The sequence below is a fragment of the Solanum verrucosum genome, unplaced genomic scaffold (genome assembly GCF_900185275.1).
Source record: "Solanum verrucosum unplaced genomic scaffold, falcon-dt-bn FXZP01000177.1, whole genome shotgun sequence".
NCBI classification, from domain to species: Eukaryota; Viridiplantae; Streptophyta; class Magnoliopsida; order Solanales; family Solanaceae; genus Solanum; species Solanum verrucosum.
Window position 1 is genome coordinate 88,386 of NW_026020401.1, and position 27,533 is coordinate 115,918.

Here is a 27,533-nt window from a genome sequence, read left to right on the forward strand (position 1 = left end):
GTGGTTCTCTTTTCGTTTTCTTCCTTCTAGTGTTGGAGGCATGTAATTGTAAATTACAGTACGCTCAAAACATGAAATCCTTTCTCTTGGGCTTGGGTGAAATATGAAACTTACAAACATCCCACTTGTTTAGGAGCTAGTTACTTAGATACATTCTAGTTTATAATATTACAAAATTTATCATATTTCGTTGCATTCAGATACATGTAACTCGGGATACATGGGTCAAAATTAGGTGTAATTTGTTATAGATACACGGTATCCAAGTGAATTCGTATGTATCTAGGATACATAACGAATCTCGTTCGCTACTCTCCTATGTATTCGGATACCAAATACATACAAATCACACCGACAGGTACATGTATCTAGTGTGATTCACATGTATCTGGGATACATAACAACTCTAGCTCGCCTCCCTCCCCATCTCACTCGCCTCTCTTCCTACTTTAGTATACCTGGTAGCAAAAACTGCATGTATTTTGGTGTATCTTTCTTAATATATGGTAGGAAACTCTTAATTAGTAGTAAGATTATGTAATGTTTTGAAAGTACAGATGATATATATATATATATATATATATATATATAGTACTGGAGTATGTTTAATTATGTAGTTTCTCAAAAAAAAAAACATAAATGTCCTCTATAAATTAGTTATACAGTAGACTTTGTATACATAAATTAAGTATATATCGCAAATTCCTTCTAAATGAAAATACTCTAGCACAATCGATGTATAATTCAAATTAATTATAAAAGTATACATCTACTATATGTATATATAAATTAGCTATGCAGTTGACTTTATGTTTACATAACCTAATTATACATATCAAAAATATTTTGAATGAACACGAATCTATCATTGTCGATGTATACTTTAATCAACTATAATAGTATATACATATACTATATGTGTATATAAATTAGCTATGAAGTAGACTTTATGTATACATAAAGTAATTATATACCACAAATTCCTTTTAAAGGAAAGTACTCTATCACAATGATGTATACTTCAAATTAATTATAAACGTATACATCTATCAAATGTATATAGTATAAATTAGTTATACAGTCGAGTTTAAATATACATAACCTGGTTATACATATCTTAATCCTTTTGAATGAAGGTAATTCATCACTGTCGAAGTATACTTTAATCAATTACAATAGAATACATGGACTAAATGTATATACATAGCTCCACAATAAACTTTATGTATACTAATTAACTAATTATATACAACAAATTTATTTTGAATGGAAGTATTCTATCACAATCAATGTAAACTTCAAATTAATTGTAAAAGTTCACATCTACTACTTCTATCACGAAGAGGACGTGAATTTGGTCTCTCTTTTTGTTTTGTCCATAAATAAGAGTTTTTTATTTCAAATTCTTGATCGTCGTGTTTTACAGTAAGGAGTCTTGATTCAAAAGATGGGTGAGCTAGTGAAGAACAAATTCTGCTCGCATGGCCTACAATGAAGGAAGTGGTTGGTGAACTTAAAGGTCTGAGAAGTTTACTAGGAACTCTTGGTCTAGTCAACGTTGAGATGAAGAGAATGAAGCTGAACCATCAGACCTTTATGAGATTTCAATTAACTCTAGTTAATATAGATTCATCCATTTTGTCTAGAAAATAGAATTCGAAATGTTTCCTACCAATAGTCTAATTATGATGTAACACACCAAATGTTCAGAGTATTTAAATTAGGTCGTCAAGAATTTACAAGGTTAATCTTATAACTTTATGTCACCCGTTGTTGAGATGTTGGGAGAGTAGTTGCAAATGGGTAATTGAACCAAGGAACACTTATATTAAGTCTACTACTTGAAGTGTTAAGACTAAAGTTAGAGGCCATGGCAGCCTAGAAACAAAAATTCTAGTTGAAATTAAAGTTTAATTACGGGAAGTATTTCTAATAATCTCTATGTTATTTGACTTGAAATGAACATATTTGCAATCTATAAAGGTCTTGGAGTTCAGATTCCAACAAAATTAACCTCTTGTCAATCTAAGTTTGGGACAAAAAATTATACTATGTTTTACCACAGACCTACATAATACCCCAGTGCATACGTGACATAGATCCCACCGAAAAGAAAAGTGATCCAGATGTACATAAACTACTATACCTTTATATTTTTATTCAGAATAATTTTTTCTAAACTTTATCCTAAAACTGGTTTCCAAGCAAACAGTGTTTGGAAAAGCATTTGTTAAATTTTTTATAAGCTTAAATGCCTAATGAGTTGACCCTCATTCCTTTGCTTTCCTTGTATAGGATTGGTCCGTCAATCCTTTTCTTAGACATCGTTTGACTTTGATTTAAAGTTAAAATTTCATTTGAATATGTAATTTGAATCTCAAAATTGCTCTGACCAAACGTCTACTTAATAGTTTTTCAAGCACAGACGGTGTACACGATCCATATTGAAGCGTGCATGACCTATGTTGAACCAGTCTCTTCCGATGACCTTACAAGTGCAAATGGTTAGATTATCTACGTCAATGAGTTTATGTACACGCTAGAGAATAATAGTGACAGAATTGCTTCTTATAAATTTTTGCCCAGATGTACAAGTTAGTTTATTATTAATTTTTAATTTTTTTTTCTGTAAATAAATAAAATAGTTGAATGATTTTTGGAAAGAGATAAAAGTGATTTAGAACCGATGGACTTGTAATTTTTGTCTTTCTAACTTTAAATTCAGTGCTGAAAAACACTTTTTTATTTTATCCTAATACTATTTGTGTTGCACTTGCTACTATTTCAATTTTATAAACATCATACATATATATATATATATAAACCATAAATCAAACCATTAAAGATAAAAAATCAATAATAAATAATAAATATCTTGTTGGTTTGATCATCGGTTTAGTGAGGACATAAAACTGGACCGATGCATCCCTAAATTTAACCAAAACAGTTTTAAAAATAAAGCTAGAATACATGATACTTGTTCTTACCTTTGAGAATATCTTGACAGCAATCAACCCCGGCAAATACTACTGTCCCTCTTGACTCTTCTGAATCATTGTTTAAGGCATTATTCATTACCTGTTGGGCATGATTGACCCCAAATCGTTGCATTTTATTAATATGAAAAATCTTATGAGTCAGTTGTACTCTCAAACTAGAGTTTGCATCATTTTGGAAATTCTCAAAAACCATGGACCTAAAACACATGAATTTGCTTCCTTGCCAAATTACTTCCTTTTACGCTTGTGTGCTGCTGCTACTACTACTACTGACATTAGCCCCAGCCCAAAACACGACTAGTAGCACCAGCATCAAAGCTGCAAATACAACAAAACCAGGATGCCGTAAGAGGTGCGGGAACGTAACAGTTCCATACCCATTTGGTATTGGCTCAGATTGCGCCATTAACTCAGGGTTCGAGGTTATCTGCAACGTTTCGACTGATGGTACTCAGAAACCTTTAATAGGAAGCATTGAGGTGTACGACATCTCTGATGCTGAATTGCGCGTCGAGAATGCCATCGCTTGGAGATGTTATAATGAAAATGGATCTATGTACCGTGAAAATCTCAATTGGATGTATTTGGGGGGCTCAAGTTATCCCTATAGTTTCTCTGCAAGGAACATGTTTATCTTGGTCGGTTGCGATGACAATGCCCTCATCACGGGCCCAAACTTTGGGTATAACTGCTCCACCAGCTGTACCAGCTCGAACGACGTGATTGACGGTAAATGCATGGGTAATGGCTGCAATCAGGTGCATTTGCCCAGGGGCTTTAAAAATTTTACACCAATTATTTCTAGCACACGAAACCACACGGATGTTTGGGATTTTAATCAATGTGGGTATGCATTTCTAGGCGAGGTAGATCGATTCCATTTCAGGGGCCTAGAGGATGTAAGTAATGTTACTACCTTTTATAAGAGTATTATGGCTAGTGTGCCCATTGTGCTCGACTGGGCTATCGGGGATTTCACATGCACACAAGCGCAAGATGGCAAGGATTATGCTTGCAAGGAAAATAGCGAGTGTGTTGATTCAGATGCTGGTTTTGGTGGCTACCGCTGCAGCTGTAAACCAGGTTTTCAGGGCAATCCATATCTCACTGCAGGCTGCCAAGGTAGGACGATTAACACAGTTTTTCAGGGCAATTCATATTTCATAAATGGAAAAGATCAAGGCAAACCTTTTACACCAATGAAGTCTGCTTAATTCTCCATTTGATCAATTGAAATGCTTTGATATAAGTTATACCAGTGTTCTACTTATTTGGTTTTTCCAGATGTTGATGAATGTTCTGATCCAAGCGCCAATACGTGTGAAAAGAACTGCACAAACACCCCAGGGAGTTTCTATTGTTCTTGCCCCGATGGATATACCGATGATGGCAAAAAGGATGGTCGTAGTTGTATTCCTCCCTACTCTGATCATCAGTCCCTATGGACGAAGTTCTCTCTAGGTAAATATCTTGGAAAATTTTCATAACCGCAATACTCCCTCCCTTCCATTTTATCTCATGTTGTTTGACCAGGCACAAAGTTTTGGAAAGAGACAATCTCATTAAGAGTAAAATGATAAATTTAAAGTTCAATTTTTTCTAATCATATAAAAATGACATTCTTTCATACACAGAGAATATCACATAAAACTGGGATAGAGGAAATAATAATTTATATGCTAGAAAATGTCTGGGAAGCTTGGAAGTCTATTTCAAACTATTTTTTGCTCACTGATAGTTACTTTATTTATCCAAAATTTGAATATTACATTTTTCTCTTATATAACAGTACATCATATCCGCACCACATAAGTGACAAAACAGTACTTTTGTTTTCACATATTCTTATGTATTTTTTTATTATGAACATGAATGTGGGAAAACTCCAATATTTCGTATATATGATTATTATGATCTATGACCAAGAACAACTCAATTTTATTTTTTACAGAAATTCCAGATTCCAGACTATGTTTGAATAATACAGAACTTGCTTTTCATATGTTTGAAACAGCCTCTAGGAACACCAATATGTTAGCATGTAAATTCAACAGTAAAATGAAAGTGTACAATCCTGAGCTTTTGTTTTAGCTTAGTTGAAATAGGCAATAAAAGTTCAACTCTACTACTTACACAGGTACTGGAGTTGGGTCAATCTCCCTAGTGGTTGTGATAACATTGCTCTACTTTTGCATCAAGAAAAGAAAGTTGATTCAAGCCAGGGAGAAGTTTTTCCAACAAAACGGTGGTTTACTATTGAAGGAAAGAATATCCACAAAAGAGGGCGCTGTGGAAGCAACAAGAATTTTTACAGCTGAGGAGCTCAAGAAAGCTACAAATAATTATGCCAATGACAGAATTCTTGGTCATGGTGGAAATGGGATTGTATATAGAGGTGTGCTACGTGATACTCGCATAGTTGCCATTAAGAAATCTAGAACTGTGGATGAGAGTCAAATTGAGCAATTTATCAATGAGGTGCTTATTCTCACTCAAATCAACCATCGAAATGTGGTGAAGTTCTTTGGGTGTTGTTTGGAAGATGAAGTTCCTTTATTGGTTTATGAGTATGTCTCTGAAGGAAATCTGTACGAGCACATTCACAACCAACGTGGAGCGGGTTGGTTAACTTGGCAAAACCGTTTGAGAATTGCAGCAGAGATAGCCACTACACTTGCTTATCTTCATTCATTTGCGTCCATGCCTATCATTCATAGAGACGTTAAGTCTGCCAACATATTGTTGGATAATATTTACACAGCTAAGGTGGCAGATTTTGGAGCATCAAGGTTAATTCCTCTAGATCAGACACATGTGGCTACATTGGTTCTAGGGACATCAGGTTATTTGGATCCAGAATATTCTCGCACGAGTCAACTGACGGAGAAAAGTGATGTTTACAGCTTTGGAGTACTTCTGGCAGAACTTTTGACAGGGTTGAAACCTATTATTAGAGCTAGAAGTGAAGAGAACAAGAATTTGGCCGATTTTTTTGTGTTGTCCATGAACTCGAATAGCTTGTTTCATATTATTGATCATCGTGTTTTGCGGGAAGGGAGTCTTGAGCAACTCCAAAAGATGGCTGAGCTGGTGAAGAACTGCCTTCAGCCGCATGGAGAAGATAGGCCTACAATGAAGGATGTGTCTATTGAACTTGAAGGTTTGAGGAAGGTAACCGGAATCTCTTCGTCTAGTCAACATGAACAGGAAGAATATGATCAGGATGAAAGATCAGATCTTTACACAGTTCCCATTAACTCCTATGAAAATACCCCCAATTCAGATAGTTCTCGTATAATGCATCCTACATACAGTCCAAGTTGATCCAAAATTTGCTCCACTAATAATGGCATTATACTGCCTCTTACTGTCCCATATCTATGTTTCTTCCATATTGAATGTTCTAATGAAAGTTGCTTTCCTTTTTCCTATCAATTAGATTTTTCTTTAAGATACAGTATTGGAGATCTTCACAGATTATATATAGAGGATCTTATGATGATAAGTGTTTTTTTTTGTTGCATATTGCATATAAACTGTGCATAAATTTTATTTGAAGCCAAACTTGCCCATTATTGATAAAAACTGTAATGTACGTAGAGATCATTGCTTATTTCATTTTTCGGTTTCCACTCTCATAATACCAAAGACCGAATCCAACAATGATGACTTAAAACGCAACTCATAACATCTTAAGGATTTGAGAATCAGTACCTAAAATTTCGAATCAGGTTCTTCAGATGTCAGGATTATATTAGCATGATTTACCCCAGTCACTCCATATTCATTGTAGGTTTTTGACAAGATTTTCTTCTTGTTTTACCAGGATTTCCTTCTTGATTATATCTAGTTTGCATTGCTGATAAAGTTACAGGCTTTAACGGCAATTGGTTAGCCAATTACAATGGCTGAAAATGCATTCACAAAATGGCTTAGGTTTCACCTTTAGCATCCATTTTCGGTTGTCTATAAATCCAATTAAACAGCCACTCAAAGTCACAAGCTTTAACAGTTGGGGCTCGTTTGGTACGAGGGATAAGGGATAACTAATCCAGGATTAATTTCAGGATGAGTTTATCCCATTTTTAGTTAGGATAAAATCGCGGGATAACTTAGGATGAGTTTATCTCTACCAAACACACCCATAAAGGATTAAAAAATTTCTAGGTGCTCGTTGTTGTAAACTCATTATGCATATCTATTTGTGAAATGCAAGCAAACGTACCAACATTGACTTGAGCAACTTCCTTATTGGCCTCAATGCAAACTTCCAATAAGCGCCTGCATTCATCAAACACACTCCATAAGAAGGAAGAATATCACATTATAACACGTTGAAAAGAGGAATCAGTGTTCAACAATTGATTTAGTGTAGGATAAAATAAACAGCACTGACAAGAGGAGAAACAATTGAATCTCATTTGGCAATTGTACAACAAAGAAAGGATTGAATTGATTGTTTACCTTGAGATGTAGGTTTGTATCTGGATGTACCAGAACAATCTAGAGTTTGCCGCATATTCAGATGAATTTAGCAATTGGAAATTTAATCAAATGAATTTGTTACTGCGAAAACACATCGTTCACGGCAATCAAAGCCGTAATCGATCGACATTCAAATCTGAATAAAATCTTTCACAATATTAATCACAGATTCACTTATTTCACAATGCATTGAGTGAAGAGGCAAAAAGTTCAAGTAAACAACAATTAGAACAGCAACTGATTTCACAGTGCAGAATTTTCTCAAAGAAGACGCAAATTCAAACAGTTCTCCAGATCTACTCCTTCTCCAGAGAAAGTAACATCACAAATCAATATTAGCAACACAACTTTGGCACTAAGAAGAGGAGAGAAGAAACTACTTAAAACCTTGATAATATCGCGAGAAACGAGGAGGGGAGGGGAGGAGAGAGAGATGACAATGGCTAGAAATTCAAATTTTGCAAAGACTTTATTTTATATCTATGGTAATGGGAATATGGAAGGGAACAAAAATAGAAATTAGCAATTAATAATATCTAATCTAAGTCAAAATAACAACACTTTAAAATATTTATTTAAAATATCAGAATGACAATATTTTTAGAAAATAATATGTATTCAAATTTTATTATTTAAAATTAATTTTATTTATAAAAACAGTCATATATTGGATCAAATTCCAAATCAATAACCGTTTAAAAAGAAAAGAAAAATTAAATCAATACCCATTAACCTTCCTTCTTCGCCTTTCACGTTTCCAGATTCTCTTTCTTCAAGGTGCTCACAAATTGTTCATCAAAATATATATTTTAATTCAAGAAATTTTCTCGATTGTTAAACGAAATCTCTTTATTAATTCAAGAGATTTCTCGATTGGAAAGGTAATTTCCATTATTTATTTGGAATTATTTTGACTTGCTGTTTAAAATCATCGATTATGGTGTATATTTCGGATTCTATATATTTCGGATTTTCAATCAAATGTTTCAATTTTTATGTGATTTTGTTTAGATATTTATCAAATATTTATGTATTTCAGATTTTTATTCTTATAAACAAATTTTTTTTTGTGATTTTCTTTTAATTTTTCAGATTTTGTAGAATCTAGAAATTCATTTATATGTTTATTTTGTTTGATATTTAATACATTTATATTTTGATAATATCGAAATTTGCTTTTAGGGTTTTAGATTTTGGGGAAAACATATGATTGTCTACCATGACTGAATCAATCAGAAATTTATTGGTATTCATTTTTTCGTTTGAAATAAAAAATCATACTGAAATACAACTTGATATTTAAAATACAAACTTAGTAAGACATATTTTGTATTTTATTTGGCTAAAGCAATATAATTTTTATGAATACATAATATATATAATTGCGACGAATACATCACAAGAAGGGGAATACAAAATTATTGGTATTCATTTTGCGTTTGATATACAAAATGATATTGAAATACAACTGAGCCAAAAAATACTTTCTGCAAATTTAAAGTGAAATAATAATATAACAAAACTGGATATTGAAATATAAATACAATTTATTTTGAATACAGCTTATTCTATGTTTTATGTATTCATCGCAATTGTATTTTTCAATATCATTTTGATTTACAACTAATTTGTATTTATATTTTAGTAAATACTTCACAACTGCCTTTATTTCCTTTATTTTTGTACTTGAACTAGAATGCCAAAGAGTTGTATTCATCATAAATCAATACTAACAATTTTTGTATTTTAAATTTGTTATACATATCATTAGGTTGTTTTGAAAATTTTCCCACAAAAATATTGGAGGGAAAGATGATAAAAATATAAATGGGCTTCTTACGTAATGTACAGCCCGACAAATCGGTTTGGATTGGTCAAAAATCAAAATCAAAACTAAAGAAATTTAATTTTATTTGATTTGGTTCTATTATTAAATAATTAACCATATACAAAAAATTAAATATACGATTTATTTAAAAGAAGGAAAAAAAAGATAACAATTCATTCAAAACAAAAAATATTAGAATGATTAACATTACAGAACTTTCGATTATTGAATTTATTATGAATAAAACTTCAAAATTCACCATGTTGGCCTAGAAGGAAGAAATAGTGGCATTCCTAGTCCCACCAAAGGCAAAATTGTGATAGACAATCATATACATGTAACCAATAAGATGAATCTTCTCATCTTGGGCATTTGCTTTTATAAATAAATAATAAAATGTATGTATATAATTTATGGATTCGGTTATTTCAAGTAGTGGACGAAATGACAAATGAGAATCAAAATCATTGCCGACCTTCTCCTTTTCAAGATTGTAGTGATTGGTAGACCTTTGGTGTTTATAGTAATGTAGAAAATGGTGAAAATATTTTTAGGTTTGGAGAGATGGTGAAAAAATAGAAGAAAAGAGTAAAGAATAATGAAAGAATTGAAGAAAAACTTTTTTTAATGGAATTTTCACGTGTCAAACGCGTGAGTTTCACCCATCAACATAAATATGGTTGTGACTTTTTAGGGGTACAATAATTTCGATTTTAAACAGTTCAGGGGGTGATAGGACCCCCGTAAAGTTTAAGTGTGTAGTTGACTATCCGATAATAGATTAGGGGGCATTTGACCATTTTCTAATAAGAAAATGATCCACTCAAATTAACCTGCGGAGTAATAAAAGATTTTAAAATATATTGTTTATATAAACGAACATACAAACTTTACACACTTAATGTAAAAGAAAATTATCTATACAATGTCCATAAATTTGTGACATTCATGTATCAACTTGTTAAATGAGTCATGTTAAGAAAATCTAAAGTTATATGAATTGGCTCACATCACATGAGGAGATGAAATCACAATTTGAAGTTTACGTGTTTTGAATTTGTTGTCAAAATTCATAACTTATTTTAATTATTGAATTTGTAATTAACATTTATACATGTTAGTATATTTTCTAATTTCTAGTATAAATTACAAGAAATAAGCAAAAACTTGTGAGTTGGACTGAATTCTTTTTGTTAATGTAGCTCTGCTCTGTGCACAAGATGCCCCAATAAAGTCCAAATTAAAGACTTAAAGCCAACATGAATGACATAAACCGAATAAATCAAAATACGGAGAAACTCTTTGAGGTGGTTCTTACTTAAGTATAACTATTGCCTCCACATAAATGCAAATAAGCAAAAGTTATAATAAAATTTGGTAATTCGGTGCACAAAGCATTCCGTTAATGTGAGTTTAGGGAAAGACTGTACCACAAGAAGTGTGATATAGACAATTTAGTACCTTATACAAGTATTAATACCTACTTACAATTTAAATTTGTAACCCATATATAAAGCACAATGAACCTATATGAGAGTCCGAAGCCAAAAGGGCAAAAAAAATTGTCAAAAATTCCAAAAGGGCACATCAATTTTTTTTAACCAAAAGGGTAAATCGCTCCTGACGGAGCGATTTTCTTCTGACAAAATTGACGCCGTTACTCCTTTAAAAAACATAAAAATCGCTGCCCCAACAGTGATTTTGTTTTTCAAAAAAATTAAATCGTTGTTATGGCAGCGTTAATTTTCTGTCAGAAATTATTTAAAAAAAATGGAAATCGCTCCACGTGTAGTGATTTTAGTTTAAAATGTTTTTTTTTTTAATAATCGCTGCCAAGGCAGCGATTTCAGTAGAAAAAATTTCCCAATTGAGTTACTTTATAATTTTTTATTGTATACTTTTTGATTGCTAGCAGCAATTTGAAAATAATAATAATAATTCTTACTGAAATCGCTGCCAAAGGCAGCGATTATTTTTTTTAACTAAAATCGCTACACGTGGAGCGATTTCCAATTATTTTTTTAAGCAGTCTTCGCCTCGAGAATTTTTAATAAAAAAAATGTTAACTTTTTTAAGAAAATGGCTGCTATAGCAGCTATTTCTATATTTTTTTTAAATAATTATTTTTTTCTGAGAAAAACGCTGTTGGGGCAGCGTTGTTAAAAAAAAAATTCACAAAATTGCTGCCACAGCAGCGATTTTAAAGAAAAAAGAATTTTTTTTTTGGAAGAAATTGCTATTGGGGCAGCGATTTTTATGCTTTTTAAAGGAGTAACGACATCAATTTTGTCAGAAGAAAACGGAGCGATTTTGCCCTTTTGGTTAAAAAATAATTGATGTGCCCTTTTGGAACTTTTGACAATTTTTTTACCCTTTTGGCTTCGGACTCACCTATATGAGGTGAACCTATTATAAATCACAATTTAAATCCGTAACCTATACAAATTATCAACTTGAAACATCTAAAAAGTGTATAAAAGAATTTGTTCACTCGAAAATTTATTTGTATCACAAAATTTATTTATTTTTAAAAAAAGAAGTATAAAAAATACCCCTAAACTTGGCGCAAATTATTAGTTTCATCCCCAAACTATTGACATCATTAAATACACCCCTTACTTGACTAATTGAAGCTAAATACAACCCGATTTTACAATATTAGTGAAATACACGCCTAAATTCTCATCAAGTTTAGAGGTGTTTTCAATACTTCTGTCGATTTTTATTAACAACTTCATGCTCTTAAAGTTTAAAACCACTTTCTATGTCATATTGTATATTGAAGTGTATCGAAAATTTAGTTAAGTCAAGTAAAATTTTTTTTTAAAGCTATCAATAATTTTGGAATGAAACTAATAATTTGTGTGGTGTTGTCTAGAAAACAAAAAAAATGGAGTATATATATTGGGCCGGTTCCAAGCTGTGTCGAGCGGTCATTTTGAGATATTCCCCCGTCTTTTGGAGTGATTTCATTAGGGTTCTTCTTCGTTTAACATCGGTGAGTTCTCTCCTATGAATCCTCTTGTTTTCGTTTTTATAGTTTGATTTGAATTCTCCTTTTGTGTTTGATGTTGCTTGTCTCTTCCCCAATTTGGAAATTGATGTGCGATTCTAGCGTGTTAGATGCATATGTTCCTCCTAATTGAGATTCGTTCACCTGGAATGTGTGAATTCGGTTTGGTTTTTGGTGCTTTCTAGTTTCTCCGCTAGCTGATTCGGTATAGCAAGGTTTAGTGGTTTACTGTCTGAAAAATATTAGAACTTCAGTGGTGAAAATTGGTGGTGGGTGTAGCTGTTGTATGTGCTGCTGCGGCGGCGGTTTTCTAAGCGTGCTCAAAGATGAAGAAGAGCAACTAAAACTTGAAAACTAGTAAACTCTAACAGTAGAACTATAATATCTGCAGATTGCTTGTTTCTTAAAGAAAAATGTAATCTTTAGCATTGTGTAGTTGAAATAATATTCACTGACAAACAAGGTACCTCTTAAGTTCGAGCCTTGAGTATGAGGTAGCCCTTTTCCCGAGTAAAGTAATGACTTTGAGGATGGGTATCTTAACATGTGAAGAGCTTTCGCCCGCTAGCTCTTTGTGAAAATGCTAAAACGAACCGGACTCTTTCTATATACTACAATGATTGTACATCTTTGTGATTGTTTACTATAATGCTGATGCTGTTTTGTTATTTTGTGTGTGTTTTTGTATATGGTCATAGGAGTGAAGAAGTTCTCAAACGTGTTTTTGTGCATGTTTGGATATACTGTCCGTGTGTTTTGGAATGAAAAACAATAATTGGCTAAGCTATAAAATTTCTCTGGCCATCAATGCTCTAAGTAGCTTTATTTGTATTTGCATAATATTGATGCTATGCAAGCTAAACCTAGTATTTAAGTGGTGAAGGGTAAAAGGGTGTGCCTGTTATGCCGAGTTCCAAAGGTTTATGGTAGGTCCTAAGGGTTGGCATTAGACAGATTTTTCTGTGAGGGGGTTCATGTATTCAACCTTAACTTGTTTGGGATAGAGGCATAGTTGTTAGTTGTTATTGGTGTTGTATCAACATTCGAGTAGCTCCTCGAGCCACTGAGCCTAGTGCCTACCCAACCTAAACCATTGAGATCGACCATCTCCAAACTGAAGATTCTTTATTAGTGTAAACTTATCTGTGGTAATTGTTAGTTTTTCAGCCATTGAGCTCTATATATTTGGAAAACTAAAACTTCATTCTCTTTTCAGTTGTCTCTACCAAATAAGCTAATGGGTGACAAGAAGAAGGCTGGCGCTCTATTCGTGAGGCTTGTTTCAACTGCTGGAACTGGATTTTTCTATGTGAAGAAGAAGACTAAAACACTTGTAACAAATCAAACAAAGCTTGAATTTAGAAAGTTTGATCCTCGTGTGAATTGTCATGTTTTGTTCAAGGAAGAAAAGATGAAATGATGCAAACGCCAAACTTGCGCGAAATCCTCTTTCAAGTAGTAGTGTTAGCTTTCATTTTTGCAGCAGCCAGTAGTGAAATTAGACAATAGGACCTTTGGCTCACTTGTGCTACGAGAATAAGGGTTGTTTGTTTAGTTTTATTTATGCAATTCCCTGAATTTGTTCGGGATCATGTTGAATGAAACATAGTTATAAAAGAATTGATTTCATCATACAATTCATCCATAGATGTTGCTATAGACAATAAACACAGAATAAAGCATATCCTACTCTACAGAGTGACCATTATCAAATGAATATGTTGGAAAACTATTGATAATGCCAAGGTAATTCTTCATTTCACAGCTCAACTCTCTGTTAATTGTGTCTAATAATTACTGGAAGGAAGAGCATTTAAAGGATCTTAAAGTTTCATACTTCATGTTTAAACAAGTATACAATGCCTTTGATTAAATACATAGGCAGACAGTTACAAAGGCTCTTGTGACTAAAGCTGATCAAGCATAAGACATCATCTTGGACGTTTAGCGCCAAGGGGAAAGGATACACTCACTGTTACAAAAGGATCTTAAAGTTTCATACTTTATGTTTAAACAAGAAGTATACAATGCCTTCGATTAAATACATAGGCAGACGGTTACAAAGGCTCTTGTGACTAAAGCTGATCTAGCATAAGACATCATCTTGGACGTTTAGCGCCAAGGGGAAAGGATACTCGTTGAGGAGTACCTTGAGGTACGTCTGTCTTTTCATGAGAAAGACTTGGATTTTTGCTTGGAGCTGGGTTGGGATCAGCACTTTCTTCGTCCTCCTCTGTTTCTTCTGGTTGGCTAGTTTGCTTCTTTGCAATAGCTAGCTGATAGTTAGGGTTGATCAGTGTATCTTGTTCAGGAGGGAGTGGTACTCCAGACCCAGCAATTGATTTCGGCAATGGAATCTTGTTTCTGTTCCTAGCCAGCTCCAGTAGGACCTGATAAACAAGAGAATATTATAATTTCTGAAATGCAGAAAAGTAAAAATTTGAGCAGGGAAGACAAGTGAGATTGCTCCAGTAGATAGAGCACTTCCTTTCCAACCAAAAGATCAAGAGTTCAAGTCACAAAAAGCAGTTTCCAAAAGGACTCCTAGGCAATTGTTTTCATTTTTTTGGGGTGGGTGAGGGGGTTTCGCTCTATCATATCCGAAAGAGAAAACATACATACATGCAATGGGCAGTACTAACTGGATTTAGTTGGAGCTAGATGGTCAGCTGAACTCCATGAGCAACCAAGTGCATGCTAGTTGATGATTAAATCAAGTTTTCAGTTCATCAAGGTGCCACATGTTAGATGAAGCTCTGTGTAATGAAACCATATTTACTGAAGAAGCTACAGATGATTTCTAATACTGCAGTAAAAGATGAAACAGACAAGGGAAGTTCCAGACTGCTAAAACTTTAGCTAAGAAAATAAAGATACAAGTTCTTCAATGCCCCGCCATCTGTGGTTGCTTTCCTTTAATAGCCCAAGTCATGTGTAGCCAACCAGGCTCCCCTCATCATAATCTGCTAATCTTTTACTGGGTTGTCAGCCCTAGTACTGCATCTTAATTTATATGCAGGCCCAAGTTGCTCTTCATGCTTTCCAGGCCCAACCCTTGAGTAGAGTTCAAAACAATACTCGCGCCCTCAATAAGAACCTTGTCCTCAAGGTTCAAGTCAGGGAATTCATACTCATGAGTTTTCTCAGCTTCGTTGTGCATGGTGAATACATGACCATAATCGAATTCATGCCAAGGAAGTCTCAAGGCACAATCTGCCACCATAATACACTACTGGACCTTCACTAATATAATTCATTGTTTGTAATTCTATTGGACTTTTTCTCAATGGGGCCCCACGCTAACATGATGAGTGCCTGGATCATTCTGGCAATATCAAACCTTGAACCAGTAATGGTCATTTCTTCTAGCATCACAGTGAACTCATTTCTTCCTCCTCGTTTCTCAAAAGCAACAGATATATATCTTGGCATATCTTCTTCTACTAATTTCATCATTGCGAATAAGAGGGAATGAATAATCTCCATAACTCTAATGCTACCTCCACTCAAATTATCATGGTACTGAAATAATTCTGTCTGTCCAGTGTCTCAGTGATTTCAGAACAGTTTCAAGTATCCTAAGAGGCCCCTTTGTTCACATTTGTAGCATCATGAGCGACTTGACTAAAAATAGCTAGTGATGCAACAAAATTCACCTAGCCAGTTATACTGTATCGCTCGAAAGAACACCCCAGAAAAACACAAGTTATAAATGAACCCGTTAATACCTGAGATAGATCGTGCCACATTACCAATCCAAGAAAAGAAACAACCCTATTGAGGATCATAATATAGTTCGTCGGATGAAAAATAGCATGTGCGGAGTCATCCAATGAACATGATGTCTGGAGGAACCTTCAACTTTCCAGGGAATACTAAATAAAACAACAGCAACATATCTGGAGGAAGCAGATTGTTGCTAGACCAGTTGAGTCCACCGAGCACTAAGAGCCACTGGTGAGCAGTTCCATAGCATTACATCCAATTTTTGTCTGCATTGTAGGTGCCCTTTCTTTCCTTCGGACTCATTAAGGAAGAAATATGCAAATGGATACTTAAATAGACTTGGATAGTGCGCACTAACCAGGATATGAGGATAAAATCCTTCGATGTAAAATGCGTTAATCCAACTAGGTAGTGAACTGCAGCAAGTCTGTCATTGCAAACGCGAACACCCAACTGACTCAGCAATAGAGGGATGAACTATATTATTGCAAGCTGAACCATCCAGCGTCTATCCTCAGTAAGTTCAACAAGAACTAGCAGAAAGGATTGGGAGAGCTGATCAATTCGAATCACCTGGTTCACGTATTTCAGCTTACTAATAATATTCAAACGAACTTGAGAAGACTCATCCATCAGCAGAGAAAGAAATATTTGGAGAAGATGTTCAACAATTGTATTCTTCCTTGAATTAGGAGTCATTCCCATCATAACCAAAGAATTAACAGATATAGCATGTTGGCAAGAGAAGCCGTGCATAGTACTGCTAGTTGCTCGTGAAATAGAGCGTCTGGTATAACTAGTAAAATACAACTCTACTGTACAGCAATTGGGCATTGGTCTTCGCAGCGAATGTTTTTTGCTGGTTGGTTTCATTCTCAATAAGAAAGCTCAGATCGAATCAGTATTGTTAAGTTGTCATGGCTTATTTGGTAGTGTCTATCCAACCTTCTATTGGTGATTATTCTAGGAAATCCTATGCAGATTTTTTGAACTTGGTAACTTTATTCTAGGAAATTCTATGCAGATATTTTTAACTTGGTGACTTTATTCTAGAAAATTCTATGCAAATTAAAAGTGTTTATTTACTTTTTAACCAAATCCTGTAATACTTTGAATGGTAAAAATGGTTAGCCAGCTAACATCAGAAAGTTGATCCAGAACAGCAAACTGTTAAGAACTCCAATTGCCAGAACTCATTCACAGCCTAAAAAATTTCCTGTAGAACCTTCAGTATCTTCTGTTCTGCACAAGGCTGAAAATTTCTACACCACTACCCCAGCATTCAGCCACCAATACCTCCTGTTCAACTTTTCAAAGTCACGGTAATAAACCGCATATGATAGCACCAGACTATGACCTATTTTTTTTTAAATAGGTAACTTTCCAAACTATGACCTATTAGTTTGATACCTTTTCACTGTTTTCAGTAATAACTTAAAATATAGGCAAAAGTACTCATTACCCCCCTGAACTTGAAGCTTTTTATACGGTGTACACCTAAACTAAATTCCGTTTTAATTACCCCCGAACTTGTTTATTCCTCCGTCGCGTACACCTTTTTCGTCCACCTGCTCCTATTGTGACTACACGTGCGCAACAGCTGGCAAAAGTGGTGATGTGGATTTCCACCTGGATAAATAATAGCCACCTAGATAAATTAATATTGCAAAAAATAAATTTCTTAAATTTAAAATTCATTGTTTAAAAGTTATTTTTGAATAAGGGCTGATTTTGCGGAACTCCTTCTGGATTTGGGTTTTTCTAAACGTGAAGTTGGTGGATTAAATTTCAAATTTGTCTGAAATTCTTACCAAGTAAGTGTTAATCTTTGTTTCCTTTACTTTTCATTTTCATTTTGCCCTATTTTTCGTTTAAAATATGCCAAATATTAAAATTCATCGTTTAAAAGTTATTTTTGAATAAGGGCTGATTTCGCGGAACTCCTTGAATTTCAAATTTGTCGGAAATTCTTACCAAGTAAGTGTTAATCTTTGTTTCCTTTACTTTTCATTTACATTTTGCCCTATTTTTTTGTTTAAAATATGCCAAATATTAAAGAAAATGGAGATTTTACGTTTTTTTACTGTTGTAGCTTTGTGATGTGGCAAAAAATGTAACACCCCAGAGAATTTTTCGAACTAAGACTCGAGACGTCCTTCATGTGGAGTGAGATTTTACCGAGGAATAAAATTTCTTGAGTGTTAAGTAAAGGTCCCTAGGTATAGCACATTGAGTTCCAAGAAGAGTTGAATTGGAAATAGTCATTTTGGAAATAATCTGGAAAATTTGGCTAAGTATGGAAAAAAAAAAGAGTTTTTGGTCAACTTTGAGCAGTCGTAACTCCTAGCTCAAAATGATTTAGGCAAATTTCCAGTTATGTATGGAAAGCCCTTGAAATGATCTTTCCAACGCCACCGAGTTTGCTTGATTCCGAGTTCGTGTGAGTGAGTTATGCCCTTTGGAAGTTGGGCTCTTGGCACAGTCGCACAGTGCAGTTTGTTTAGTCCGAAAATTTTAAGGGTATTTTGGTCTTTTCCCTAATCTTTTCTTTGGGTTATATTGAGGTGTTAGACTGATGTTTGGATCATTTTTGTCCCATTTTAAAGAGTGAGAGTAAGAGTGAGAGTTAGGGCTTGGAAGATAAGAGAGAAATAAGAGGAAAAGAAGAGGAGAAAGAGAAGAAGAAGCTAAGGATCGTCATGGATTTTCGTCGGGGGTGATCCCTAATCAGGTATGTGAGTCTTTAGTGTGGGTTTATCCTTTCCCCCCACATACCAAGCTCGTTTTTATGATTTGAGAAGAGATTGGATTTGTTGTTGAAGTTGTTAGTTGTTGTTGATGTTGTTAGTTGTGTTGTTGAAGTTATTGTTGGTTGTGGGACAGGATTGGGCTGTGTATTTGAGTTGTGACCTATTGTATATTGAGGGATTTTATGATCCTTAGTGTTGGTTGGTTCATACCCCCACACACCAACTCGTTTTTAATTCCAAGAGAAGATTTATTGGTTGTTGAAGTTGTAGTGGTGTTGTGTTGAAGTTCTTGCTGATTTAGTACAGATTTCTGGCTGTGATTTTTGAGTTGAATCTATTGTATAATAAGGGTCTTTATGATTCTAAGTGTTGCTGCTGAAACCTTGAGGTTGAGAGGGTTTAGAATTGGAAAGAAACAAGGGGAAAAAGTCGGATTTTTGGGGAAAAAGGGGCTGGGCTGTTGCACCTCTCCTAGTGCCAAGGACACCAATCCTTCCCTTTCATTCACCATTTCTTTTTTTATACATGTTCCTAGGTATTATACCTATGTTTCCTAGTTGTTTCCAACACTCCAAGGTACTTCCAAAAGTCAAGTAAAACTACAAGTCAAGTGAAGTTAGTTTCCAAGTCAAGTGAAGTTAGTTTCCAATTCAAGTGAAGTTAGTTTCCAAGTCAAGTGAAGTCAAGCTTAGAAGTAAGTAAGTCGAAGCAAGTCTTTAAGGTTTTCCAAGAGTCTTCATTGAGCGTTTTAACTTCATTCTAAGGCTCAAGTTCCAAGTTAAGTATTGAGTTTCAAGTCAAGTCAAAAGTTAAGAGTTTCATGTTAAGTTAAGAGTTACACATCAAGCCAAGAGTTCAAGTAAAGTAAAGAGTTTAAAGTTGAGTTCTTTTCTCAAAGTTATTAGGGAACTATGTATTCCCAAAGAAGTTTTTAAGAAATGTTTTTACATTTAAACAAGGTTGGAAACTGAGATTTCCAAAAAGCCTTCGGGCTAGTTTTTGAGTAATTATCTCATATCAGCAGGAAGAAATATGTTTTAAAAACATAAGAGCCAGTACATTTTTGGGAGTAGTATCGAGCACCGAATTGGGGGAGCGTTCAAAGAACCCACAGCCCCCATAGAACCATGTTAGCCACCATGGGTAGAAAAGGATCATACTTTTTAGATGAATCCTTTTCAGATTAGACTAGTGGATCCATTAGGCAGTTCAGGTCTTATACCTTTGGCCGGGTATAAGATGCTCTGGCAGCGTGAGGTCGATCGCTGTATCATCACTATAGCTCTTATGTGATGGTTGTCGGTTAGAGAAACTCCCACAGCAGTTATTATATTTTTATACACAGAAATTATTGTATTTTATATACATCAGTTCAATTGTATTTCTATATACATCTCAGGCTTATTGTATCCTTGTATACACACAGAGTTTATAACATGTTTTAAACAGTCTTTCTTTATATCGCACTTGTTTTAAATTGCCTTATATTGAAAGAAGTCAGTCAGGTTGAGTTCAGTTATTCAAGAGTCGAGTATCCTTGAGTTAAATATCTTTGAGTTAAGTATATATCTTTGAGTTAAGTATATATCTTGAGTTAAGTATATATCTTGAGTTGAGTATCTATCTTGAGTTGAGTATCTATCTTTGAGTTGAGTATATATCTTTGAGTTGAGTATCTGTCTCTGAGTCCAATATCTATCTTCTGAGTTGAGTAAGTTTGAGTAGTTTTGAGTATTCCTTGAGTTGAGAAAGTTTGAAAAGAGGTAAGTTGTTCAGTTTATTCCAGTTTTTCTTCTAGCCTATGTTGTTTAGCTTTCCAGCTTACATACTCGTACATTCCACGTACTGAGCCGTTTGGCCTGCATCTTTTTATGATGCAGACACAGGTATACAGGATCATCAACAGGAGATTCGTTGATACATCCGGGAGTTCCAGTTAGCTATGACAAGCCTCTTTGCTTTCGGAGGATTTCATTTACCTTTCAGTTGTATCAGTTGTTAGGAGGTCGTGGGTCTTGTCCCGACTTCCATCTTTATCAGTTAGAGGCTTCATAGATAGACAATAGAGTTTCAGAAGTGTCTTCATTTATTTTGTTAAATGTTTTGAAGACTAAAGTTGCCTTTTATGGCGAGTTGTATATATATTCTATTATACAGAGTTTTCTTTTGAGTTAAAGATTTGTAAAGTTGAGTTTATAAACTCTTATTCAGTTTTAAGCTCTTGTATGCTTAAGTTAGTATTTCGCTTGGAGTCAGCCAGGATGAGGGTTCGCTTGGGGACCAGCAATGGTCTTCGAGTGCCGGCCACGTCCAGGGTGTAGGCTCGGGGCGTGACAAACTTGGTATCAGAGCACAGAGTTCAAGTGTCCTAGGGTGTCTATGAAGCCGTGTCAGTAAGATCTTGTTTATGGTTGTGAGGGCCCCACTTCTATAAATGAGGGACTACAGACATTTAAGAAAAGTCTCCCTTCTTTCACATTCTTAATCGTGCAATAGAGCTAAGTCATAGAGATCTATTCTAACTCGTGCGTTCCCAGAATCTTTCGACTACCCATCATACTAGAGGTGGTTGAAAAGCAGAGTCAGTTCTTTGTCGATGAGTTGTTCTTAGCAAGAGTCTTGAGAAAGTCATGAGAATTCTGAGGGGCTTAAGAGAAGCCCAAGAGTAAGTTAAGTATTCAGTTTTGGAGTAATGCCTTCATATGAATCGTGCATTTGAGATAACAGTGAGTTGTACTTTCTTCTCTAAGTATTGTTTCAGCTGAGATCCTTACGAGGAGGTATGTTTAGAGCTTGGGTATGATTTTCACCCGAAAGAGTAGCATGAGTTACGAGATCATGAGCAGTAGTACAGAAAGAGCCCAGAGTTAGAGAGAAAAATATACAGAAGTTTAGTAATTTAAGTAAGGGAGATAGTGATGAGGCAAGCTATGTTATTGTAGTCATACACCCAGTAAGTTATGAATGAGGAGTTGTCCCTTATGGGTAGACTAAGAAGTGATGAGTTGTAAAGATTACATCATAAGAGGAAGAGTGTGTTGTAGCTAGAAATGAGTTAGTGATAAAGTGTTATTGTGTAGAAAATGACCAAGTGAGAGTGTTGAAAAAGAAAGCAGAGTATTCATGAGGTGTTAGATCTAAGCTAGGCTTATGATTTGGAGGGAGGTCCCATAACATTCAAAGTGGTATAGAATTATTGGGCATTGATGTATAGTGAATGAGTGAATAGTACTCAAGTTGTGAAGGGAAATGTGATAGTAAATTGTGAGTATGAATACTAAGAGGTGAGGTTTGACTATTGGCCATACGGTCTTAGTGGACGAGAGTTTCTGAATTTGTACCTAGTATTTGTAAGTTAGTATAGTAAGCGAGCAATCATATTAATATTCGGGTTTAGTCATAAACCTTAAGCTTGAATTTGAGATGAGTGTCATGACCAAAGAAATGACAACATGAGAGTGATGATGCTAGTCTTGAGATTTGATCTAGTAGACTTGACATAGAGTAGGTGAGGAATTAAGGTGATTAGTTGCAATAAATATGAGTGGTACAAGTGAGAGACCCTAACCTTTAGATAAGGGCAATGAAGTGTGATTAAGTCACCAGAGTAACAAAAGCGTTAAGAGGTGTACCGAGAGTGTATGTAACCAGAAGAAGTTAAAGGAAACACCTTTGAAAGAGGTCTTAGCACCTCTTATAGAGAGTTTGGTAGGCATGAGATAAATTTCTCCCAAGTGTTAGATTAAAAGAAGAGGTAAACAAGTTAAAGATGTGGAATAGGTCCATAGCTTTCAAGTGTTAACTTTAGACCTAAGGGGGAGATGTCAAGATGAGAAGTGGAGTCAAGTGTTTTAGATTAAGATGGTAATGAATTCAAAGAGTTTGCGAGATATCTTTTCAGAGGTCATTTTAGAAATGGAGTGGTGTTAAAAAAAGGAGGTTGATGTTCTTATCGTGTTGTGATGGTGGGATAGTTCCATTTAAGGTTTTTAACAATGAGGAAGAAAAAGATGAGGTTTTACTATGAGAAATATTCAAATGAGAGCCCTTAGTTGGATCTAAAGGAGTGGTTAGTAAGAGTCCATGGAGTTGTTAGAATACTAAGCTTTAATGTGGTGTTAAAGAGTCATAGTCTTGGGATAAGATTCCCTATAGAGAGGTATAGAATCCGAACCTAAGGATTTGGGTTAAGCTTGAATATGGTAAGAGCAGACCATTAGACGCAGACCTTAGTAAGAGTAGACCTTTCCATACCAATACTAGCCGTCATTCGAGGACGAATGATTCCAAGGGGGAGATATTGTAACACCCCAGAGAATTTTTCGAACTAAGACTCGAGACGTCCTTCATGTGGAGTGAGATTTTACCGAGGAATAAAATTTCTTGAGTGTTAAGTAAAGGTCCCTAGGTATAGCACATTGAGTTCCAAGAAGAGTTGAATTGGAAATAGTCATTTTGGAAATAATCTGGAAAATTTGGCTAAGTATGGAAAAAAAAAAGAGTTTTTGGTCAACTTTGAGCAGTCGTAACTCCTAGCTCAAAATGATTTAGGCAAATTTCTAGTTATGTATGGAAAGCCCTTGAAATGATCTTTCCAACGCCACCGAGTTTGCTTGATTCCGAGTTCGTGTGAGTGAGTTATGCCCTTTGGAAGTTGGGCTCTTGGCACAGTCGCACAGTGCAGTTTGTTTAGTCCGAAAATTTTAAGGGTATTTTGGTCTTTTCCCTAATCTTTTCTTTGGGTTATATTGAGGTGTTAGACTGATGTTTGGATCATTTTTGTCCCATTTTAAAGAGTGAGAGTAAGAGTGAGAGTTAGGGCTTGGAAGATAAGAGAGAAATAAGAGGAAAAGAAGAGGAGAAAGAGAAGAAGAAGCTAAGGATCGTCATGGATTTTCGTCGGGGGTGATCCCTAATCAGGTATGTGAGTCTTTAGTGTGGGTTTATCCTTTCCCCCCACATACCAAGCTCGTTTTTATGATTTGAGAAGAGATTGGATTTGTTGTTGAAGTTGTTAGTTGTTGTTGATGTTGTTAGTTGTGTTGTTGAAGTTATTGTTGGTTGTGGGACAGGATTGGGCTGTGTATTTGAGTTGTGACCTATTGTATATTGAGGGATTTTATGATCCTTAGTGTTGGTTGGTTCATACCCCCACACACCAACTCGTTTTTAATTTCAAGAGAAGATTTATTGGTTGTTGAAGTTGTAGTGGTGTTGTGTTGAAGTTCTTGCTGATTTAGTACAGATTTCTGGCTATGATTTTTGAGTTGAATCTATTGTATAATAAGGGTCTTTATGATTCTAAGTGTTGCTGCTGAAACCTTGAGGTTGAGAGGGTTTAGAATTGGAAAGAAACAAGGGGAAAAAGTCGGATTTTTGGGGAAAAAGGGGCTGGGCTGTTGCACCTCTCCTAGTGCCAAGGACACCAATCCTTCCCTTTCATTCACCATTTCTTTTTTTATACATGTTCCTAGGTATTATACCTATGTTTCCTAGTTGTTTCCAACACTCCAAGGTACTTCCAAAAGTCAAGTAAAACTACAAGTCAAGTGAAGTTAGTTTCCAAGTCAAGTGAAGTTAGTTTCCAATTCAAGTGAAGTTAGTTTCCAAGTCAAGTGAAGTCAAGCTTAGAAGTAAGTAAGTCGAAGCAAGTCTTTAAGGTTTTCCAAGAGTCTTCATTGAGCGTTTTAACTTCATTCTAAGGCTCAAGTTCCAAGTTAAGTATTGAGTTTCAAGTCAAGTCAAAAGTTAAGAGTTTCATGTTAAGTTAAGAGTTACACATCAAGCCAAGAGTTCAAGTAAAGTAAAGAGTTTAAAGTTGAGTTCTTTTCTCAAAGTTATTAGGGAACTATGTATTCCCAAAGAAGTTTTTAAGAAATGTTTTTACATTTAAACAAGGTTGGAAACTGAGATTTCCAAAAAGCCTTCGGGCTAGTTTTTGAGTAATTATCTCATATCAGCAGGAAGAAATATGTTTTAAAAACATAAGAGCCAGTACATTTTTGGGAGTAGTATCGAGCACCGAATTGGGGGAGCGTTCAAAGAACCCACAGCCCCCATAGAACCATGTTAGCCACCATGGGTAGAAAAGGATCATACTTTTTAGATGAATCCTTTTCAGATTAGACTAGTGGATCCATTAGGCAGTTCAGGTCTTATACCTTTGGCCGGGTATAAGATGCTCTGGCAGCGTGAGGTCGATCGCTGTATCATCACTATAGCTCTTATGTGATGGTTGTCGGTTAGAGAAACTCCCACAGCAGTTATTATATTTTTATACACAGAAATTATTGTATTTTATATACATCAGTTCAATTGTATTTCTATATACATCTCAGGCTTATTGTATCCTTGTATACACACAGAGTTTATAACATGTTTTAAACAGTCTTTCTTTATATCGCACTTGTTTTAAATTGCCTTATATTGAAAGAAGTCAGTCAGGTTGAGTTCAGTTATTCAAGAGTCGAGTATCCTTGAGTTAAATATCTTTGAGTTAAGTATATATCTTTGAGTTAAGTATATATCTTGAGTTAAGTATATATCTTGAGTTGAGTATCTATCTTGAGTTGAGTATCTATCTTTGAGTTGAGTATATATCTTTGAGTTGAGTGTCTGTCTCTGAGTCCAATATCTATCTTCTGAGTTGAGTAAGTTTGAGTAGTTTTGAGTATTCCTTGAGTTGAGAAAGTTTGAAAAGAGGTAAGTTGTTCAGTTTATTCCAGTTTTTCTTCTAGCCTATGTTGTTTAGCTTTCCAGCTTACATACTCGTACATTCCACGTACTGAGCCGTTTGGCCTGCATCTTTTTATGATGCAGACACAGGTATACAGGATCATCAACAGGAGATTCGTTGATACATCCGGGAGTTCCAGTTAGCTATGACAAGCCTCTTTGCTTTCGGAGGATTTCATTTACCTTTCAGTTGTATCAGTTGTTAGGAGGTCGTGGGTCTTGTCCCGACTTCCATCTTTATCAGTTAGAGGCTTCATAGATAGACAATAGAGTTTCAGAAGTGTCTTCATTTATTTTGTTAAATGTTTTGAAGACTAAAGTTGCCTTTTATGGCGAGTTGTATATATATTCTATTATACAGAGTTTTCTTTTGAGTTAAAGATTTGTAAAGTTGAGTTTATAAACTCTTATTCAGTTTTAAGCTCTTGTATGCTTAAGTTAGTATTTCGCTTGGAGTCAGCCAGGATGAGGGTTCGCTTGGGGACCAGCAATGGTCTTCGAGTGCCGGCCACGTCAGGGTGTAGGCTCGGGGCGTGACAAAAAATCACTTCCTCACGTGCCTAGTAGAGTGTGTTGTCAATTTCTACGCCAAGTGGGCAAAAAAGGTGTACGCGACGGAGGAATAAACAAGTTTGGGGGGGTAATTAAAACGGAATTTAGTTTAGGTGTACACCATATAAAAAGCTTCAAGTTCAGAGGGGTAATGAGTACTTTTGCCTAAAATATATAATTATGCCGAATGAGAACCGAAGTTCTGAAACACGTTACAAGAGAACAACATAAGACTCCAAGACAAATTTTAGTTACATCATATAATATTTTGATTCAGAGAGTCTCCATGTTACTTATCTTTCTTAGACAAGAGAGGGCTAAAGGTTATCAATTTCACCATACACCTAAAAGGTCTCTAAGAAAGATATGAGTTCGTTTTTGGAAGAATGAAATACCAGCACAACAATGAAGGATTTAATAAGACTTGGTACCTCACGCGGCGGGGGTTGTGAGAAGCTGAAATTAACCTTTGACTGAATGGCAAGCTTGATGTCATCAGAGTCAATGGAAGCCTTCCCTGCATGCTCTGAGTAGACTTGAGCATCCGTCAGTACATCAACAACATAGCGATACCACAGTTCGAAAAATTGATGCACAACTCGAGGCTCATAGTCATCAACACTCATTGATTTTAGCAACGTTTTGACAATCTTTGCATCCCTTGGCAAGTCCTCTTCTCCACCTTCAGCCATTTCTTTCAAGGTTCAACCTAAAAAGAAACATTAACCATCAGCATCATTTCATACACGTCAGTAGTGTCAATATAGAGTTGCAAAAACCAGATAGAGATGGAGATGTGATGCACTACAAGTTGTAATAACGATATTGTAAAACATGATAGTAAATGTGGAATAAGATTATTGAATAATTTCATTCATATCTTTCTATGTCATGTACATGGCTTTATATATACATAAAAGATTGTGGAATAGAATCACCTAAATCTTTACATTAAGAGAAAGAATCAGAGATATGATATTCTAGATTACCACAATTATACTAAGATCTTAGAGGATCATATCTTGATATGAAGAATATCTTCTCATCTTAGAGGATCACATCTTTGATGACAAGAATATCGTCTTGGAAATCCTCTATCAGCCAACACTCCCCCTCAAGCGGGTGAATGGATATCTTCCATTCCTAGCTTGCTTATTAGATCTTGAAACATATTGTTTGGCAATCCTTTTGTTAAAACATCAGCAACCTGATCTTTTGTAGATACAAATGGCGTACAAATGAGTCCGTTATCTAATTTCTCCTTAATGAAATGTCTGTCTACCTCAATATGCTTAGTGCGATCATGTTGTACAGGATTATGAGCTATACTTATTGCTGATTTATTGTCACAATATAGCCTCATAGGTCCTTCCCATCTTATCTTCAAATCATCAAGGATTATCTTTAGCCATAACAACTCACAAACTCCCATCGCCATGGATCTA

The 27,533-nt window shown here is 35.1% G+C and overlaps 3 protein-coding genes across 3 annotated transcripts; 2 read left to right on the forward strand and 1 right to left on the reverse strand.

Moving 5' to 3' along the window:
* The first annotated feature begins 3,190 nt into the window (after nt 1-3,190).
* LOC125839869 (wall-associated receptor kinase 2-like) lies at nt 3,191-6,323 on the forward strand. Its single transcript, XM_049518854.1, has 3 exons — nt 3,191-4,121; nt 4,284-4,460; nt 5,137-6,323. Exons 1-3 carry the CDS (start codon nt 3,191-3,193, stop codon nt 6,321-6,323), a joined length of 2,295 nt encoding a protein of 764 aa, XP_049374811.1.
* Nucleotides 6,324-12,215: 5,892 nt separating this feature from the next.
* On the forward strand, nt 12,216-13,962 carry LOC125839972 (uncharacterized). The gene is made up of 2 exons (XM_049518934.1): nt 12,216-12,310; nt 13,542-13,962. Exon 2 carries the CDS (start codon nt 13,563-13,565, stop codon nt 13,743-13,745), a length of 183 nt encoding a protein of 60 aa, XP_049374891.1. The 5' UTR covers nt 12,216-12,310; nt 13,542-13,562; the 3' UTR covers nt 13,746-13,962.
* A 311-nt stretch (nt 13,963-14,273) lies between these two features.
* LOC125839963 (transcription initiation factor TFIID subunit 9-like) lies at nt 14,274-26,810 on the reverse strand. Its single transcript, XM_049518925.1, has 2 exons — nt 26,520-26,810; nt 14,274-14,715 (listed from the first exon to the last, which is right to left on the reverse strand). The coding sequence occupies exons 1-2, from the start codon at nt 26,778-26,780 to the stop codon at nt 14,425-14,427; spliced, it is 552 nt and encodes a 183-aa protein (XP_049374882.1). The 5' UTR covers nt 26,781-26,810; the 3' UTR covers nt 14,274-14,424.
* Between the last annotated feature and the right edge of the window lie 723 nt (nt 26,811-27,533).

Bases quoted from the DNA above. Each gene is read 5' to 3' on its own strand.
- LOC125839869 (XM_049518854.1), top strand. From the start codon at position 3,191: ATGGACCTAAAACACATGAATTTGCTTCCTTGCCAAATTACTTCCTTT. The intron at 4,122-4,283 runs GTAGGACGATTA...TGGTTTTTCCAG, and splicing joins TCTCACTGCAGGCTGCCAAG to ATGTTGATGAATGTTCTGAT. The intron at 4,461-5,136 runs GTAAATATCTTG...CTACTTACACAG, and splicing joins ATGGACGAAGTTCTCTCTAG to GTACTGGAGTTGGGTCAATC.
- LOC125839963 (XM_049518925.1), bottom strand. From the start codon at position 26,780: ATGGCTGAAGGTGGAGAAGAGGACTTGCCAAGGGATGCAAAGATTGTC. The intron at 14,716-26,519 runs GTACCAAGTCTT...CTTGTTTATCAG, and splicing joins CACAACCCCCGCCGCGTGAG to GTCCTACTGGAGCTGGCTAG.
- LOC125839972 (XM_049518934.1), top strand. From the start codon at position 13,563: ATGGGTGACAAGAAGAAGGCTGGCGCTCTATTCGTGAGGCTTGTTTCA.